This window comes from Silene latifolia, chromosome 11, assembly GCF_048544455.1.
Source record: "Silene latifolia isolate original U9 population chromosome 11, ASM4854445v1, whole genome shotgun sequence".
Classification (NCBI taxonomy): domain Eukaryota; kingdom Viridiplantae; phylum Streptophyta; class Magnoliopsida; order Caryophyllales; family Caryophyllaceae; genus Silene; species Silene latifolia.
Window position 1 is genome coordinate 205077347 of NC_133536.1, and position 18761 is coordinate 205096107.

The 18761-nt window shown below is 43.5% G+C and overlaps 3 protein-coding genes across 3 annotated transcripts; 1 reads left to right on the forward strand and 2 right to left on the reverse strand.

The window, feature by feature from the left end:
* Positions 1–6031: 6031 nt before the first annotated feature.
* Positions 6032–6964, reverse strand: LOC141614741 (uncharacterized). The gene has a single exon (XM_074433488.1). The coding sequence runs from the start codon at positions 6962–6964 to the stop codon at positions 6032–6034; it is 933 nt and encodes a 310-aa protein (XP_074289589.1).
* Positions 6965–8466: 1502 nt separating this feature from the next.
* On the forward strand, positions 8467–17892 carry LOC141612419 (uncharacterized). The gene is made up of 2 exons (XM_074431187.1): positions 8467–11283; positions 17039–17892. Exon 1 carries the CDS (start codon positions 9424–9426, stop codon positions 10588–10590), a length of 1167 nt encoding a protein of 388 aa, XP_074287288.1. The 5' UTR covers positions 8467–9423; the 3' UTR covers positions 10591–11283; positions 17039–17892.
* LOC141614743 (putative mitochondrial protein AtMg00310) lies at positions 12551–13228 on the reverse strand. Its single transcript, XM_074433489.1, has one exon. It carries the CDS (start codon positions 13226–13228, stop codon positions 12551–12553), a length of 678 nt encoding a protein of 225 aa, XP_074289590.1.
* Positions 17893–18761: the final 869 nt, after the last annotated feature.

Below are 18761 nucleotides of genomic sequence, written 5' to 3' on the forward strand. Positions count from 1 at the left end.
AAAAAGAAAATGAAAATGCATGTTTTTGGAATTTTGTTTTGTTTTTTTTTTGAAAGTTTTTTTTTAGGCCCTCCCCACACTTATTTATAAACATGGGAGGGCATGTTGAGAAATAAAAGAACATGTTTTTGTTGGTTTTTGTCATTTTTCAATTTTTTTTTTTGTGATTTTAAAATAGGAATGCAATGCATGGTCTATTCTATATGCAATATTTGAATTACAATGCAAGGTATACTACGTGAATGCAATGTCTAAATGTGACGATATATTACAAATTTGAAATCTAATGCAAGCCTAAATGAATGCAACTACGTGAGTTTCTAAGCTAAATGCATGCGAAAAATTAAATATGAATGAGAGAATTTGGATTAGGGGAGAGATCATACTTGTCTTTTTGGATTTTCAAACGGGAGCATTGGCCTCATAGTGTTGCAAGGCTATGAATCACCAAGAGTCACTCGACTCTTCCAACCAACAAGAATTTTTTCAAGAAATGGAGAGATGAAATACTTACAAAGGGTCATGGAATGAGATGCATAGGAAGGCACCATTGCCAAGAGCTCACATTTGAAAGTACCCTCTCCACTTCACCAACTCAACTATCAAAATCTATATCATCTTCCACATTAAAAACGACATTTCCTTCATCACGGATAACATCATCATCGGTACTCATATTCCACCCTCCTCCGGACCCCGACGCCCCCGCATCACCATTGAATGTAGGAGCCACACCACTATACCACGCACCACTCTCTTGATGAACCACAGGAGTAGGAAAGGCCGGGTTACTAAAGTAATCCGATTGCATATGGAACCCTCCACGAATAGTCGGCGCGGTGTATCCTTGGGTAGGACATGTGAAGAAATCCGGGTGCGGCCCATCCCTAGTGACAAACCTGCGGCGGGCATAGTCATCATAAATTGGGAAGTTCCCTACTCCTTGGTTATAGTAGATATGATCTAGCCTTTGGTTCACCATGTCAAACCGAGTGTTCATTTTACTCTTCAATTCACCTAATCCTAAGTTCAAGTTGTCAAAGTACCCTACTAAAGTCGGGTCGAGGGGAGGGTATTGGTATATCGGTTGTTGAGACGTGGAAGGCATAGAATGAGTGTCAAATTGTTGCGGTAAGGAGGTAAAAGTGGATGGGTGGGATTCCGAGGTCGGGCCATGGCGTTCTCGCCGAGAAAGTGTTTTCCAGGCACCCTCGGTGTGGTCACGCTCACGTACCAAGAGGAGGTAACTCGATTGATCTTGCTTGATTGTTGTTGCTTTAATGTTTGGTAGGACAATTGAATCCTTGTCATCGACTTGCCAATACTCACGATTACCGGCCGGGTCAACCCTAAACCATTCCAAGGAGTGGGTCAAGTAGAACTTTGATAAGACATTAGGCTCTTGAACCGGATTGTACAAAGACTCATAAAACCCGCCAATATCCTTGGCCAATTGCGTGATCATCCCGCCCACAAAGATTCCCACACTTTGATCCGAGAAATTCGCCAATTTCCTAAGGTGAAGCACAAAGTGGTGGGCTATGTTCATTTGAAACGGCTTAGGCTTTTGGAAGAGGTAAGAGCCAAGGATGTTTAGTTCATCGGTTCTAACGGTCCACGGTTCACTCCTAGCAAAAATAGTCCACCCCATGAATCGGTGCCAAACCCTAATAGCCGGAAAATGGATAGAGTTGGCATTCATTTTCCCTTGTGTGGGTTCGGGCTTACCCGATATAGCTTCCCAAACCCGAGAATGATGGAAATCAGCGGGTGCTCTATAGGAGTCCATGTAATTCAAGCCAAAAGCTTTTCCAAACCTCTTCAAGGTCATAGTATGGTCACGGTTCATAAGGCGGAACCTAATCTCAACAATTTCACCGTTACTTCTCCTTTTATCCACTTGGAGTGAGCTCAAGAATTCCCAAGTAAGGCAAGGGTAGGTCAATCGTTTAAGGGTGTACAAGAATCCCATTCCAACCCCCCTAAATAGTTTCTTAGCATCGGAATCGATCCCTAAATCTTTCATGGTTTGGCTACAAATGAACTTAGTAGCATGAATAGGACGATTTTTGAACAAAAGAAACTTACATTTTTGAGCCCCGGATGCGAACACAAGATTAGGGAAGTCGGGATCCGGCGAGGAATCCGTCATTTGAGCCACTCTGAATTAAACGAGTCCATAGCGGCCCTAGCAGTGTCCGCTCTTGTTCTCTTGGATGCTATCTTCAAGTTGGTTGGAAATGTTGAGTGTTGGTGGGTGGGTTTATTGGGGAATTAGAGAGGATTTTAGGTTGAGGGATTGTAGAGAGAGAGAGAGTGTTTTTTAGAGAGTGGTGTGAATTTGGGAGGATGAGTGAATATATAGACCCGTGACAAAAGACGCTGAGCCGGTTGGGTGCCGGCGGCCGGCCACCCGGCTCAAGGTCATCCAGCCTTTTTTTTCAAAAAAAATCGATTTTTAAGTGTCAAAGTAAAGATATCTCGGCGCCGGTATAACAAGCGGTCGCCGGTCATCCGGCTCTCAGCCTTCCTCAGCTTGAATTCAAAATTTTAATTCCCCCAAATTCCAAATGCCTCGGCGCCGGTACGCCAACCGGTCGCCGGTCACCCTTCCCCCCGTCATACCTTCCTAAAAATCATTGTTATGCCACCACATAACATCCTCCTTTCAAAAATCAAATGCCAAGCTTAGTTTCTCACCAAATTGTTTCGATTCCTCATCAGTTAGGCTAAGAAATAATTATACTAAAGTGTGACCCATGGGTTGCCTCTCATGAAGCGCCCTTGTTTAACGTCGTAGGCTCGACTAAGTCAAAAATAACCATGTACACGGACAATGCACCAAATAGTGAGTGACAATCAAGATTGGACAAGATATGTATCAATTAAGCTTACATCCTTCGAGATGGGAGGGCCGGCAACGTAGTGCTTAAGCCGTTGTCCATTTACTTTGAAAGATTGGTCTCCATCGGATACTTCAACCGTTCCATAGGGAAAAACTCGGAACACGGTGAAAGGTCCCGACCATTTTGACTTTAGCTTCTCCGAAAATAGCTTGAACCTTGAGTTAAAGAGGAGCACCAAATCTCCCACCTTGAATTCCCTCCTTATAATAGCCTTGTCATGGAATCGCTTGGTCTTTTCCTTATACAACCTAGAGCTCTCATAAGCCTCTAGCCTAAACTCCTCTAATTCATTGAGGTCAAGTAGTCTCCTTTCCCCTGCACTCTTCAAGTCAAAGTTGAGAAGTCGGATTGCCCAATGAGCTTTGTGCTCCAATTCTACCGGTAAGTGGCAAGGCTTTCCATACACTAACCGGAATGGCGAAGTTCCTATCGGTGTCTTGAAAGCGGTCCGGTAAGCCCATAATGCATCGTTGAGCTTAATTGACCAATCCTTCCTTGACCGGCTCACGGTCTTCTCAAGAATCATCTTAATCTCTCGATTTGAAATCTCGGCTTGTCCGTTAGCTTGTGGGTGGTAGGCAAGACTACGCCTATGTTGCACCCCATGTCTCCTTAGAAGAGCATCTAGAGTCCTTTCCCGAAAATGTGTTCCACGGTCACTAATCACAATTCTTGGAACCCCAAATCTTGGAAATATGATTGTCTCCATGAGTTTTGTTACCGACTTTGCATCACAAGTTTTCGTTGGGATAGCTTCAACCCATTTCCTCATATAATCTACCGCAACAAGGATATACTCATTCCTATGTGATGAGGGAAAAGGACCTTGATAGTCAATCCCCCATACATCAAATAGCTCTACTTCAAGGATATAGTTGGCGGACATCTCATGTCTCTTTGAAATGTTACCACTTCGTTGACATTTGTCACATCCCTTGACATAGCTTGCCACGTCATGAAATAGGGTAGGCCAATAGAAACCGCATTGGAGCACCCTTGCGGCGGTCTTTCTTGAACTTCCATGCCCTCCACTTGGCATGTCATGACAATGAGAGATTATCGGCTTTACCTCTTCACTTGGAATACACCTTCTAATTATCCCATCCGCACAAGATTTGTAAAGGCATGGTTCCTTCCAAAAATATTGTTTTAGATCATGAAAGAATTTCTTCCTCTTATGGGAGTCATAGTCGTGTGGCATGACCCCGGATAACATGTAGTTGACATAATCCACGTACTAAGGGACATCCATTAGAGAAAGAGCAAACAATTGATCATCCGGCAAGGAGTCATCAATTGGTAGTCCATCCTTTACATTTTCATGGAATAGTCGAGAGAGATGGTCGGCTACTACGTTCTCCACTCCTTTCTTGTCTCTAATTTCAATATCAAACTCTTGAAGCAAAAGTATCCACCGGATCAAGCGTGGTTTTGATTCCTTCTTGATTAGCAAGTGCCTCAACGTCGTATGATCGGTATGTACTATTACTTTAGAGCCTACCAAGTAAGAACGGAACTTGTTCATAGCATAGATAACCGCCAAAAGCTCCTTTTCGGTGGTTGTGTAGTTTGCTTGAGCTTCATCCAAGGTTTTGCTTGCATAATATATGGCATGGAGTTTGCCACTTTTTCTTTGTCCAAGCACCGCTGCCACCGCTACATCACTAGCATCGCACATCAACTCAAAAGGTTCTCCCCAAGTAGGAGGTTGCATAATTGGAGCGGTGATGAGAGCTTCTTTCAACCTATTAAAAGTATTCAAACATTCATTAGTAAACTCAAAGGGCACGTCTTTCCCAAGTAACAATGTTAAAGGTCGGGCAATCAAAGAAAAATCCTTGATAAATCTCCGGTAAAAACCGGCATGCCCTAGAAAACTTCTAACTCCTTTGACATTTGTGGGAGGGGGTAAGGTTTTAATCACTTCAATATTGGCTTGATCCACTTCTAAGCCTTTACTCGACACAACATGACCCAAAACAACCCCGGATGTCACCATAAAGTGACATTTCTCCCAATTCAAGACTAGACCGGTTTCTTGACACCTTTTCAAGGCCTTACTCAAATTAGCTAGACATCCATCAAAGGTGGTGCCTACAACGTAAAAATCGTCTATAAACACCTTCATTATATTCTCAACATATTCGGAAAATATAGCTAGCATACATCTTTGAAATGTGGCCGGCGCATTGCATTAGCCCAAAGGGCATGCGCCTATAGGCAAAGCTGCCAAACAGGCACGTGAAAGTGGTCTTTTCTTGGTCATTAGGGTGAATCAGGATTTGGAAAAACCCCGAAAACCCATCAAGGTAGCAAAAGTGAGAGTGTTGGGCAAGTCTTTCCAACATTTGGTCAAGTAAAGGGAGGGGAAAATGGTCTTTCCTAGTCGCCTTGTTAAGGCGTCTATAGTCTATACACATTCTCCACCCAGTTGTGATTCTTGTCGGGATAAGCTCATTCTTGTCATTGGTTACTACCGTGACCCCGCCCTTCTTTGGCACAACATGCACCGGGCTCACCCATGCACTATCGGAGATAGGGTAAATGATACTTGCATCATAGAGCTTCAACACCTCCTTCCTAACCACTTCTTTCATTGCGGGGTTAAGGCGGCGTTGAGGCTCAATGGAAGATGCACCCTCATCCTCCAAATGAATGCGGTGAGTGCAAAAAGAAGGACTAATCCTCTTGATATCATCAATTGAGTACCCAGTGACATCCTTAAATTTTCTCACAACATCAAGTAACTTTTGAAGTTCGGTGTCATTGAGTGCACTACTGACAATAATAGGGTAAGTGTCATTAGGGTCAAGGAAAGCATGTTTAAGAGTAGAGGGAAGAGGTTTCAACTCCACTTGAGGAGGCGTAGATCTCTCCTCTTTTTTACCATCCCTTCTCAAGCTCTCAAATTCTTTATCCGGGTCTTCTTCAATTGTTGCTTCCATGGCCAAAGCATACTCCCGGTGTTCTTTGCAATATTTTACCTTGCCTTCAAGGAATCCTTGCAAACCCTTGTCTTCATAAAATTTCTTCATGTCGACACATTCCTCTACCATATCAATCATATAACAAGACTTTTCTTCGGAAGGCTCCTTCATAGCCGTATTCAAGGAGAATTCTACCTTTTATTCACCCACTTGAAGAGAAAGCTTTCCATTCTTCACATCAATCATGGCTCCCCCCGTGGCAAGGCAAAGGCTCCCCAATATGATGGGAATATTTGAGTCCTCGGGAATGTCCATTACATAGAAGTCACATGGGAATTCAAGTTTATCCACTTTGATTGGGATATCCTCCACAAGACCGATAGGGTATCTTACCGACCTATCCGCAAATTGGAGAGAAACCCTTGTTGGTGAAAGCTCATAATCCTTCAACTTCTTGAAAATTTTGAGGAGCATAAGACTAATGTTTGCCCCTAAATCGCACAAGGCTCTCTCAATTTGCACGGTCCCAATTTTACAAGGTATGGAAAAACTCCCCGGGTCTTCAAGCTTTTTAGGAACCTCATTCATAATAATGGCGCTACACTCCTTGGATAAATTCACCGTTGTTGGACTCAAGGAATTTTTGTTTGAAATTAGCTCCTTTAAGAATTTTCCATAGCTTGGTATCTCCTTGATGGCATCAATGAAGGGCATGGTAATGTTGATTCCCTTCATCATGTCCATAAAATTTTCATATTTTTGTTCAAGTTTTGCCCTTGCCAACCTTTGTGGAAAAGGAATTGGTGGCACATAAGTCCTCACAACTTGTTGTTTTGGCTCTTCAACAATTTTTGTGGGTTCATCAATCGCCTTTGGAGTCTCCACAACAATTTCCACAAGTTCATCTTCAACCCATTTTTCTTCAATCACCTTGGGTGGTTCAACCTCTACATCCGGTTTGCTACTCTTTCTTTTCTTGATGAATACCCAGTCCTCCAACTCTCTCCCGCTCCTCAAATGAATAACATTTATGGTTTTCGGATTCTCCTCGGTTTTACACGAAAATTTGCCACTTGAGGCTTGTAGTTGGCTCATTTGGGAAGCCAATTGGGAGATTTGATTGTCCGTCATCCGTTGAGAAGCTTGCATTTGGGTTCTAAGTTGGTTGATGGATGAGGTTGTCTCTTCTTGTTTTTGAGTGGAATGGTTGATGAATTGTGTTTGAGTGTTGACAAGTTGGTTTTGAGAATTCATCAATTATTCCATCATGAGTTCCATGTTTGACTTTAGTTGGGTGGATTATTGAAAAGGTTGGGAATTTTGTTGGAAAGGTTGGGAATTTTGTTGGAAAGGTGGGTTGTTTGGTGGATTGAGTGGTTGAAATTGTTGTCTTGGTTGGAAGGATCTTCCTTGGAAGCCCGGTTGACCTTGGTTGAATGTTGTGTTTGGTTTTTGAGCTTGAAAGTTTGGTTGTTGTGATTTTTGTTGGAAGGTGGGGTTTTGGACATTTTGTGAACCATAGGAAAAGTTTGGGTGGGCTCTCATTCCGGGATGTTATTGGTTGTTGTTAAATGCTTGCTTTGCCGGACTAGACTCCCATATTCCGTTCACTTGCTCCATGCAATTGCCCTCTCCTACCATCAAAGGACACTCATTTGGTGGATGTCCTTGGTCTCCACAAATCTCACAACTATAAACTTGGTTCCTCATTGAAGAGGAGTTGCTAGATGTGTTGCTTGAACTCATCAAGGCAACTTGTTGCTTGAGCTCTTCTATCAACCCTTTAACCTCAACATTGTTGGCCGATTCAACCGTTGACTTTCCCTTCCTCTTGTGCCTATCATTATTCCAATGAAAGGTACGAGAAGCCATTTCCTCAAGACGTTCTTTGGCCGTCTTGTGATCGATTTTATCTAACGCCCCCTTTCCCGAGCCGGAATCTAGGTTCATCTTCATTTAATTGCTCAACCCCTCATAAAAGTTGTTAATCAACTCATCATCTCCAATCCCGTGATGGAGACACAACCTTTGGAGTCCCTTGTACCTCTCCCATGCCTCGTAAATGGTCTCATCATCTTGTTGAGTGAAGCCTTGAAGCCTCGTAAATGGTCCCATTAACTTACCTTAGAAATTAGATTAGAAAATTAGACTAGTTCATCTTTCTCTCAAATATTTTAGAACCCTAAATTAATTTTCCTCTTACCCAAGTTGTAATCTTTACTCAAAAAAATAATACAATTGTTCTCTTGTTTATCCAAGTTCTTCCATCAATTCAAAGCTTCAATGTTGTTGGTATAATTCTCTCCCTTAATTTCATTTGTTTACATTTACTTTCATTCAAGTTTTGTTAATTGTTTATGTTTGAATTCCTCTCTTTTGTTGTTAGATTGTTATTGTCTCTATCTTGTTCATCTTATTCATGTTCACCATTGTTATTTCTCATCTAAAGGTTGAACCTTTGGGTGATTGTGTTAAAGTTTGAGTCTTTGTGTCTTAATCCTTTCTCTTCTTAGTTAAATTAGCATTTCCTCTTAGATTTGTTGGGTAATTGCATGATTAGTTGTAGAATCCATTTTCACATCATGTTCATGATTAAAGACTCCATCTTTATTGTTTCTATTGCTCTTAGCACCATGATTAGTGAGTAGTCTTCTACTAGGACTCGGTTTGACCCGACATGAGTAACTTCACTAATTGATTTTCATAAAGGCTAATTGTTGGGGGAAATTTGTGAGGGTAGTTTAGAGGAATGATTTGGTTTATGGATTGATTTTGGGTAGTGTCGATTTGTAACCCTTGTCCACCAACGAGAGTTGGTTAGGTTGTAAATTGGGTACTCGGAAGTTGGTCTTATCACTAACCTAGGTTGAGACCGAAAGGGAGAACCAAGGGAGGGTACCTCTAGGCTAGCGTTTGAAATCGACCTCCGAGAGGAGGAGTGGGATGACCCGGAATACGATGAGTGCTTAGTGAACTTGACCAATTACTTGACCACCTTGGAAAAATGCATGTTTTTGGGGTAGTTGGGTGTTGAGTTAGGGATTCCGACCTTCGAACCCGAGAGGGGGGTTGGTGGGTAGAGCTAGTGTCCTATTATGAGCCCGAGAGGGAGTTAGTAGGCGAATTAGAGCCATCTCCCCCTTGCTTTTCTACCCTTATGATTAGCCTAGGGAATCGTGACGTGAAATTACGAATCGTTGTGGGAGAACCGAGTTCTACGCCCTTTAATAATTTGATTTACAACTTAATCTTTTCTTGCTCATTTTCACTTCTTTTGTTGAATTGCCATTTCTATTACTTGCTTTCTTACTTTAATTGTTTTAGTAGTTATTAATTTAGTTAATTAGTTTAATGTCAACCAATTTCTTGATTCACGTAGCTAACTTATAATCTAAGACAAAACTAGTATTCAAACTTGATCTCCCTGTGGTTCGACCTCGACTACCCTACTACATTAGTTGAGTTATTTGTTTGATTTGGGGAGTGCGACAAACCCACTATCAAAATGGCGCCGTTGCCGGGGAGATCAACGGATTGATATTTGTTGAGTCTTAGATTTGTTAGTCTACGTTCTTTGTTGTCATTTCAAAATGTTGTTTTATCTTGGTTTTCCTCAATATGAAAATGAAGAATTTTGGGCTTATCTTGATAGACTTGTGCAATTTCTTGACTCACTAGATGAACATGATTTTAGTGAGGAAGAATTGCGTCTTACAATTGAGAAGGGCATGAATAGTCAAGTTAAATTTTTTCTTGATTCCTTATGTGATGGTGATTTATCTTCCAAATCGGATGATGAAGCATATAATCTTTTTGATTGGTTGAACCGGGAAAGCCGAAAGCCTAATTTTTCTTTGCCGAGTATTGAGGAGAATACCATTGTTGATGTTGGTGAGAGTGTTGAGGATGTTGGTGAGAAGATTATGGGTGTTAGTAAGGGTGTTGTGGAGATTGAGCAAAGTGAGGATGTCTTAGAGGAGAGGCTTGAGATTGAGGAGGATAGACCTTTGAAGCAATTTGAGGTTGAGACCCCCTTTTTTGAGGATGAGCCTTATACCACTTTTGAGGATATAAATATTACCTTCCCCACTACCTTAGCCACACCCACTGATAATGAGGATGCTCTCTTTGAGGATTATGAGAGTAAGAGTGATGAAGAGAGCATCATGTTTGAAGATTTGGAGGTTAAATGGGATGACGAATTTCTTGAGGAGGAGATTGTGAGCTTTGATGGTGAGAGGGATTGTGAGGTGCATCTTCTTGATGAGCCTATCTATGAGAAATTTGAGGCATCTTTTTGCGGCGAGGATGAGTACCTTATACCAACCGATGACATTGACCTCATTTCTTATGCCCCCTTACTTGAAATCATGTATGATGATGAGGAGTATGATGCTCCTTTACTTGATAAAGCTTGCATGGGTGACTTGCTTGAAACCCCCCTCCCTTATACATGTGATGATTATGATGCTTTTCCCTCCCTTTTGGAAAAATTTGTGTTTGAAATGGATGAATGGAGGGGAGAAGCAAGGGACAATGATACTAATAAAGTCTCATATGTTGTTGATTGTCCCTTACTTGTTGGTTTTGATCATTCTCCTCCAATGAAAGAGGAAATATTTTATGTAATCGAGTTTGAAAATGTCGAGGAGAATGATCACAACCTAGATGATTGGAAGAGGCTTAAAGATGTGAGCTTCATTGACTTGGGCAAGGAGTTAAGTGGCCTTGCTCATAGGTTGTGGGATCCCGGATAGTTTTGGAACCAAGCTTAGGTTTGGCGGTTTCCTTAAATCCGCGCTTCTTGGGAGGCAACCCAAGCTTTTTATGCATTCTTTTTCTTTTTGATATATTTTTCTAAAAATCCAAAAATATGTTCTTTTCTTTGAAAAAAAAATTTTGAAAAAAAAAAAAAACATGTATTTCATTTCCGAATTTCCTCCACACATTTATTTCCATTGGAAATTACGTAAATAAATAAGTGTGGGGAGGAAATTCTATTATTTAAAAATACAAAAACATGTCTTTTATTTTTCTTATTTCTTCCCTACATTGTGTTCCATCGAGGACGATGTAAATTTAAAGTGTGGGGAGGAAAATATCCACCTTGTGTATATTTGTTTATATTTGTATATATTTACTTGTTAATTTGAGAAAATTACAAAAAATGTCTAAAAATTGATAAATTTCAAAAATTTCAAAATTTTTGCATTGTTTATATTATATATATTGCATTTGTCCTAACCATTTTGATAGGCAACACATGCGAGCATCGGAGAAGACGCTTGGTAAAATTCTTCCAATTCTTTTTCTTTTATCCTTCCTTTTCTTTTTGTATATATTTGCATGGAGGAGGACGGGATTTTTGATGTTGGTGTTCCTTTTGGGAACCGTTTTGGATATGCTTGTGTTGTTGGTGTGTTGTTAGAACTAGATATTGTATGCATTTAGTTTTTTTTTTTTTATTTTTTTTTTGAGGAAAACACCCGCAAGGGTATTAAATTAATAACGATCGATCAAAGATTACAGCATTGTTTGCGACAGAAGGTAAAACATTCGCCCAAGTCGAGCTACCAACAACCCGAGGCGTAAGATGCGCTAAAGCGTGCGCGACACAATTGTTCACTCTAGATGTATAAGACCATAAAACAGAATCAAAATCAGTACAAAGATCTAAAATGTCGTCTATAACTTGCGAGAGGATGCTCCTTCCTTGCTTTCGTTCCCGCAACATATCCACCACCTGTAAACAATCGCTTTCCACCACCAGACTTCGATGCCCTCTATCCCGTGCAGCTTGAAGACCATCAAGAACAGCTACCGCCTCCGCCATACATGGCTCCCACTGCTGCTCTCGAACAATCGCTCCACCCCACAGAACATGTCCTCGGCCATCCCTGCAAACAAACCCCGAACTTACTCCCTCCCCTTCTTTCACCCCGGCATCGACGTTAACCTTCACATACCCTTCCGGTGCCGTAGTCCATCCACCACCATCCCTCTCACCCCTGTTTTGTCCCTTACTGCGTCGCCCCTCCCTATCATACACCATATCTCCCACCCCCTCACTCATCACATCACACACCCTTCTCACAATTCTATCCGGTTCAATATCGACCTCATCAAAGACGACCTTGTTACGATGCTCCCAAATCGCCCAGCAGCCCACCATGAATTTGCCACACTCCTCTTCTCCTAGCTCTCTCCATTTGGCTTCCACCCACTGCAGTACATCGCTCTCTCCCTCTCCCTCCCATTCGAACCCCAAACCCTCCCAAACCCAGCGTGCCACCCGACAATCTCGAAACAAATGAAGGCTAGTCTCATTAAAAGCTTGACAAAAAGGACAGAAAGAAGACTCACCTCCAACTCGAGTGATGATGTTTGATTTCGTTGCCAGGGCCTCTTTACACAGCTGCCAGAAGAAGAGCTTGACACGGGGCCAGACCGGAATTTTCCAGAGTTTATTCCACAGCCACCTCCCCCTCTCTCCATTCGATTGTTCCTCCATATCCATCCCCTCCCCTGCTAGCATTCTGTACGCCGTCTTAACCGAATAAAACCCGTCCTTCTCCAAACCCCAATACCACATATCCGGGCCACGCCTCGAACTCAACCGAATATTAAGGACTCGCTCCCTCTCAAAAGGTAGAAACAGCTGTGTCACCTTCCCCTCATCCCATCCCGTCCCAGCACCATTCAACAAACCCGCCACCATCATGTTCTCATTCCCGCTGCCACACGGAGATATAATCTTGCCCGTTTGCGTGTTCGGAATCCACGCATCCGCCACACCAACGTACTCGGGCCGTCTCCTATCCTTCTCCTCATCCCCTTTTCTAGCACTCCTCGGGCCTCCACAATACCACGCCACGCATAACTCGGGTTATGACCAATTCCCGCTCCCATAAACTCCCCCTGCGGATAGTATTTAGCCTTCATAATTCTCGCCCATAACCCGTCGGTACACGTTACTAATCTCCAAGCCTGCTTGGCAAGTAAAGCAAGATTAAACAAATGAAAATCCCGAAAGCCAAGACCCCCCACTCCCTTTGGTGTACAAATCTTCCTCCATGCCACCCAAGAAATACCCCTTTGTCCTTCTCCATGCCCCCACCAGAAGCGCGATACCATCGATCTAAGTTCGTCACAAAAGTTCGAAGGAATTTTGAACACACTCATCACATAGGTAGGAAGTGAATTGGCCACAGCCTTTATAAGAACTTCCTTACCAGCCCTCGACAATATTTTCCCTCGCCACCCTTGAAGTCTCTTGCTTAGCTTATCTCGGATGATATCGGTAATTACTTTCTTAGACCGTCCAATAACGGTCGGCAACCCCAAATAACGCTTCTGCTCCTCTACCACAGCTACCCCAAGTCTTTCGGCCACCATATCCCTCTGCCCTCCTGGAACTCCTTTGCTTTGAACGAAACCGCTCGTTTTGTCAAGACTCACTAATCGACCAAATCGCTTCGCACCGTCTCAAAATATCATTGACCATATCCGCCTCTTCCATAGTGGCCCGAACAAAGAAAATGCTATCGTCTCGCAAACAAAGACAAATGAGAAATTGCAGGTGCATTAGTAGCCACTCTAATGCCGTGGAGAGCATTCCTCTCAACCGCCCGTCGCATCAAATTTGATAAGGCCTCCGCACATAAAATAAAGAGATAGGGGGATAGCGGGTCCCCTTGTCGTAACCCTCGCTCCGGACAAAAAACCTCCGTGGGTGACCCATTAATAAGCACTGCGAACTGGACCGTAGTCACGCAATCCATAACACGGCATACCCAACTCCCATCAAAACCCATAGTCAGCAGCACTCGTCTCAAAAAATCCCACTCCACTCTATCATATGCTTTTGCCATGTCCAGTTTAATTGCCATATGTCCCTCGCTCGACCTGGAGTTCTTCATATAATGAAACATTTCGAAGGCAATTAAAATATTATCCGTGATTAATCTTCCGGGCGTAAAGGCACTCTGATTGTCTGATATAATCTCTCCCAAAAAAACCTTCACTCTGTTGGCGAGAACCTTAGAGACGAGTTTATAGACCACATTACACAAACTAATTGGTCTAAAATCCCGCATTTTATCCGGTGCTTTCTTCTTCGGAATCAAGACAATATTAGTCTTATTATACTCAGCTGCTGAAGCCTCCCCTCTTAGAACGCCGAGAACAGCACTCACCACATTGGGACCGATGAGATGCCAGTATGATTGATAAAATAACCCGTTCATTCCATCCGGTCCCGGAGCTTTAAGCGGATGCATCTGATTAAGGGCTTCCACCACCTCCTCCTCACGGTACTCAGCTCGCAACACCAAATTCATACGGTCAGATACTCTTCCCTCCAATCCTTGAAGCACATCATCAAACTGTGACGGTCTCGACGTAGCAAAGAGGTCACGAAAATAGTCCATGGCCACCTTCCCAATATCCTCATTCCCAGTCCGAGTTACTCCCGCTTCATCGACAAGGCTCCCAATGAAGTTCTTGCTTCTCCTCTCCCCAGCTCTCATATGAAAAAATTTCGTATTCCGATCACCATCCCGAAGCCATAGAGCCCGTGAGCGTTGCCGCCAATATTGTTCCTCTTGCCGACCCAACTCCGCAATCTCCGCCACAAGTTTTCGCCTTTGCCGCACCTCTGTTTCAGTTCGAGTCCCCTCATCCAACCGAGCCAACTGTTTACGTTTGCGCGATATGGACCATCCAATCTTCCCAATACTAGTCTTCTTCCAAGCCTGAAGCTCCTTCCCACATTCCCTAAGCATGCCCCTTAGATTGCCATTCCCTTTCTCCATTCCCCTAACCACAGCTTCCTCACATCCCTCCTCCCCTACCCATATCTGCTCGAATCGAAACACTTTTCTTGGGCCACTATCCTCTTCCACGCGGTCAAGAACAAGCCGAATTGGTGAGTGATCCGACCATTCACGAACTAGATGGAAAAGCTTAGCATATGGAAACATTTCGAACCATGCACTCGTACCCATAGCTCGGTCTAGCACACACTGTCTATTAGCTTCCCCACTCTGCCCATTGTCGAAGGTGAATTGATACCCTTCCCATAACACATCCCTCAACCCACACTCATCCACAGCTGCATGAAAATTGTTCATCTGCCACTGCGGTCTACTCCCTCCTTTCATCTCCGTCGAATACAAGATCTCGTTAAAGTCTCCAATACAAAGCCAAGGTAGATTCGATTTAGTATGAAGCAACCGGCGACTCCCAAGACAGTGGCGCTCGAAACGGTGGCCATCCGTAAAAACCCGTCACCCGCCACTCTCTACTCTCCTCTTTCACTGTGAAGTCCATATGATGGACTGAAGCCGACATAAACTGACACTGGATATCACGACGCCACAAAAAAGCGAGACCCCCCGACCGACCCATACCTGTCCACTTCATCCCATTATACCCATCTAACCGCTCCTCACCCTCCTCATATCACGACCACACAATTTTGTCTCGCAAAGAAAAAGTATGGCGGGGCTTCCTTCGCACAAACTCACGAAGGGCACGAACCGTGTCGGGGTTGCCCAATCCCCGACAGTTGAGACTTAAGATATTCATTTTGCCGGGCGGGGTTGAGCTCCCTCAACCTCCGCCTCAGGTACTAAGACGCCCCCGTCTATCAGCAATCTTGATTTCTTTCCCCCCTCCATTTCGTCGCCCCTCCTCTCTCCCTCTTTTTCCACCACTTATCCCAAAGAATTTCCCTAGCTTCCACCATCTCTCGCCCGTTCAAATCTCCGCCATGTCTTTCCCACAATTCCACGATGCCTCCCCTCCATATCGTTTCTCCTCTCCCCATTCTCGCCCCGCCGCCCCTCCGCATTCTGCACCCCGCCTACCCCTCCTGCTCTTCCCCCTACCGCACTCCCATTCTCCACCCCACTCCTGTTCACCTGCTCCTGCCCATCCTGCATCACCCCCCTCTCCTCTCCACTGCTCATCTGCCCAAGGCTGTACTCCTGCATCTCCATCATCTTCTCTCCCCCCCCACTAAGAACTCCCCTGTCTTCTCCCATCCCACTCATCGAAGTCAGCTGCTTACTTCCCTCCCCATTCCCGCCTTTCTTGCATTTAAAGTTAAGAGCAATCGACTGCAGCTTGTCGATCATTCTATTGATTTCATCTTCCTCCTCAGCCCTCCCCATCCTATCAAACTCCGCATTCAAATCCCTTCTCGCTTTCCCTGACCCCTCCGGAGTAGTCTTCGTAACTTTCCACGGCGAGGCCCGAAGCCACTCCCCGAACTTCAGGTCACATTCATCATACGGTCCATCCTCACAGTCTTTTTCCCCATGCCCCATAACCCCACACCCGTAACAAAAGATTGGGAGCCGTTCATATTTGATGATGAAATCCACCACTTTCCCTCCCTTCATCTTTATTGGGATAGAGTCCTTCAATGGGCCTTACATCCGGAGGATGCGACCAGATCGCTCTATCGATTTCGTGGTTCGGTCCAAACTCCGCATTGATAAAGGTCCCCAAGCATGAACCGATGTTTCGGGCATTAGTCACACTAGTTCTTCCACCAATAGGCAAATCGTACACCCGAGCCCATATAGGGAAATGAAAAAGAGGCACGTCTGTAAGTTTACCTTGCTCATTAGGTTCATTGAAACACCACACAAATTTGTCGAAGTGCCATGGTTGGCCCTCCAAAACCCTAGCTTTGTCTTTTTCCGCACCAAATTTGAAGACGAATAATTTCTCTTTAGCATCGACCACATTCCCTATAATCGGCTGTGACGGATTCCAAAGACGGGTCATGGTATCAATTGCCGCTCTCACATTGATCGATTTCGACGCCCATATTCTTCCCACCAACAGCAGCTTACTCCTATCCTCCACTGTATCAATATCCTCGTCCCATTCAATTGCGTGACTGCCCCCCTCTCCCAGAGGCTCTTTCCCATTCCGTGTCTGACCCGATGATCCACTCCTCCGCTGACCCTGCATAAAGAAAACAACAAACAACAAAACGAACAACGAAAAAACAAGTCTCACGATCTAAAAATCGTGAGAGGAGACCTCGAGTAGAAGGAAAAACTAAGAGCAAAGGTAGACGGAAGCCCTAGGAATTTCGAAAAACCCTAGACCTGATGTGGGAGAATATCTATTTCGAAAAACCCTAGACCTGAGAAAGTTTTGATCGCGTGATGTTTTGTATGCATTTAGTTTAGACATGTATATATGTGTTCACTCTTGCATTCACATAGCTTGTTCATATGATTAGTTGCATTTCATACACGTTGCATCTTGTTTGTAAATTTTTGCATAGGGAGTCTAAATGTGGAGGGCATATGTTGCCAATGATGATAATTTGTCTTGCCCGTGTCATTTCCCTCTTGATAGCTCGTGCCTCTTGATGACACATGTTAGGGTTTTTGCTTGCAAAAATCCGGAAGTCTAGCTTATCAACCAAGTTGCGACCACCTTGTGAGACCGTATTAGGCCCGAGACTTGACCTAGGACCGACATAGCTACTAAAATGTGAGGATAGAACCTCCATATGGCCGGTCCATCAAACCGGTCCCGTTTAGGTTATGAGAGTAGTTCTCCTTACGTGGTATGTTATGTCAAAACGCATAAGTATGGTGCTTATTCCTTACCGTAGAAGTGTCGGTGTGCATATTGAGACAATTTTGTTCAAATAAGGTAACCTCACATAGCCAAATAAGCCTTTGTTATACCGTTGAGTCAATTGTTTCCTTTTGTTAACCCATTTTGAGCCTAAGCCTTGTCATTTTTATTGCCAACAAAATAACTACATCCCCTAAACAACTCACCTTGGTCGAGTAGTTCGTCATTGTGGTTCTTTTGTGGAGTATATTTGGGTTGAAATTTTGAGTCAACTTGAGGTGTATGATCTTAATGCCACATGAGTGAAATGCAACTTTGGCTACTTTTGCAAGAATAAGAGGTGAACAAGTCATAAAAAAATGCAAGAAAGAAAATCAAATAGAAAAGAAAAAATGAAGAAGAAAAACAAATAGAAAAAGAAAAAAATGAAATGAAAAACAAAAAGAAAAGAATGTTGTATTTGTGCTCAATAAAAGGTGGATGGATTTGCAATTGAGTCATACTTTGAAAAGAATGAATTGAATAATGTTTGGAAGTGGCAATCTTTGCCAAATTTTTGTGGAGGAATTCATTTGCGTTGATACGGTTTAGTGAATTGGTTAGATGTGGCGACTACTCGATCCGATAGCCTCACATGTCATAAAACGGTGCTTGCACCAATCCCTTTTCACCTAACCCAAGCCCCATTACAACCCGATTGTCTCTTGTATGTGCATCATTTGGCATTTCTCTTGCGGAAATTGGATATAGTACCATATTAGATTGCGGGCATGCTTCGCAAGTCGAGTTAGGAGAGTGATTTTGGCTACTTTTTGTCACAAAAATCACCCCGTTCTTTCATTTGAGTGACTAGTGAAACCCGTGAGAGTCGGTCTTTGGTCTCCTTTTGGTCAAAGGTTTGATATGGAGTCGAATCTTGTGTGTGTCATGTCATTCTTGGGAGTATAGCGAAGTACTTCCCCTTTCCCGCCTAGAATTTGTTTCTTAGGCACCCCGTGTTGTCAATTTAGGTTGCTTGAGCTAGAATTAGGGAGCCGACAACTTGGTAAGACTCGGAGACGACATCTTCCACTAATGACTCTCTCTATTTAATTTTTGAAAGCAAAACGACCGCTTAGATGAGGAAAGCGGTTTGACTTTTTGTAGATGCATTCATTGCTTATTTGTGTGCTTAATGTTGGATGTGTCGCAATTTTCCGCAAGCCCCCACTTGCCTTGCAACGGAGCACATACCTCATTGTGTTTCGTTGTGAGTTGAAGGGACGGAGAAGGCCCGTTAATTGCCTTTCATCGGATATTATTAGTTTAGCTAGCCCTT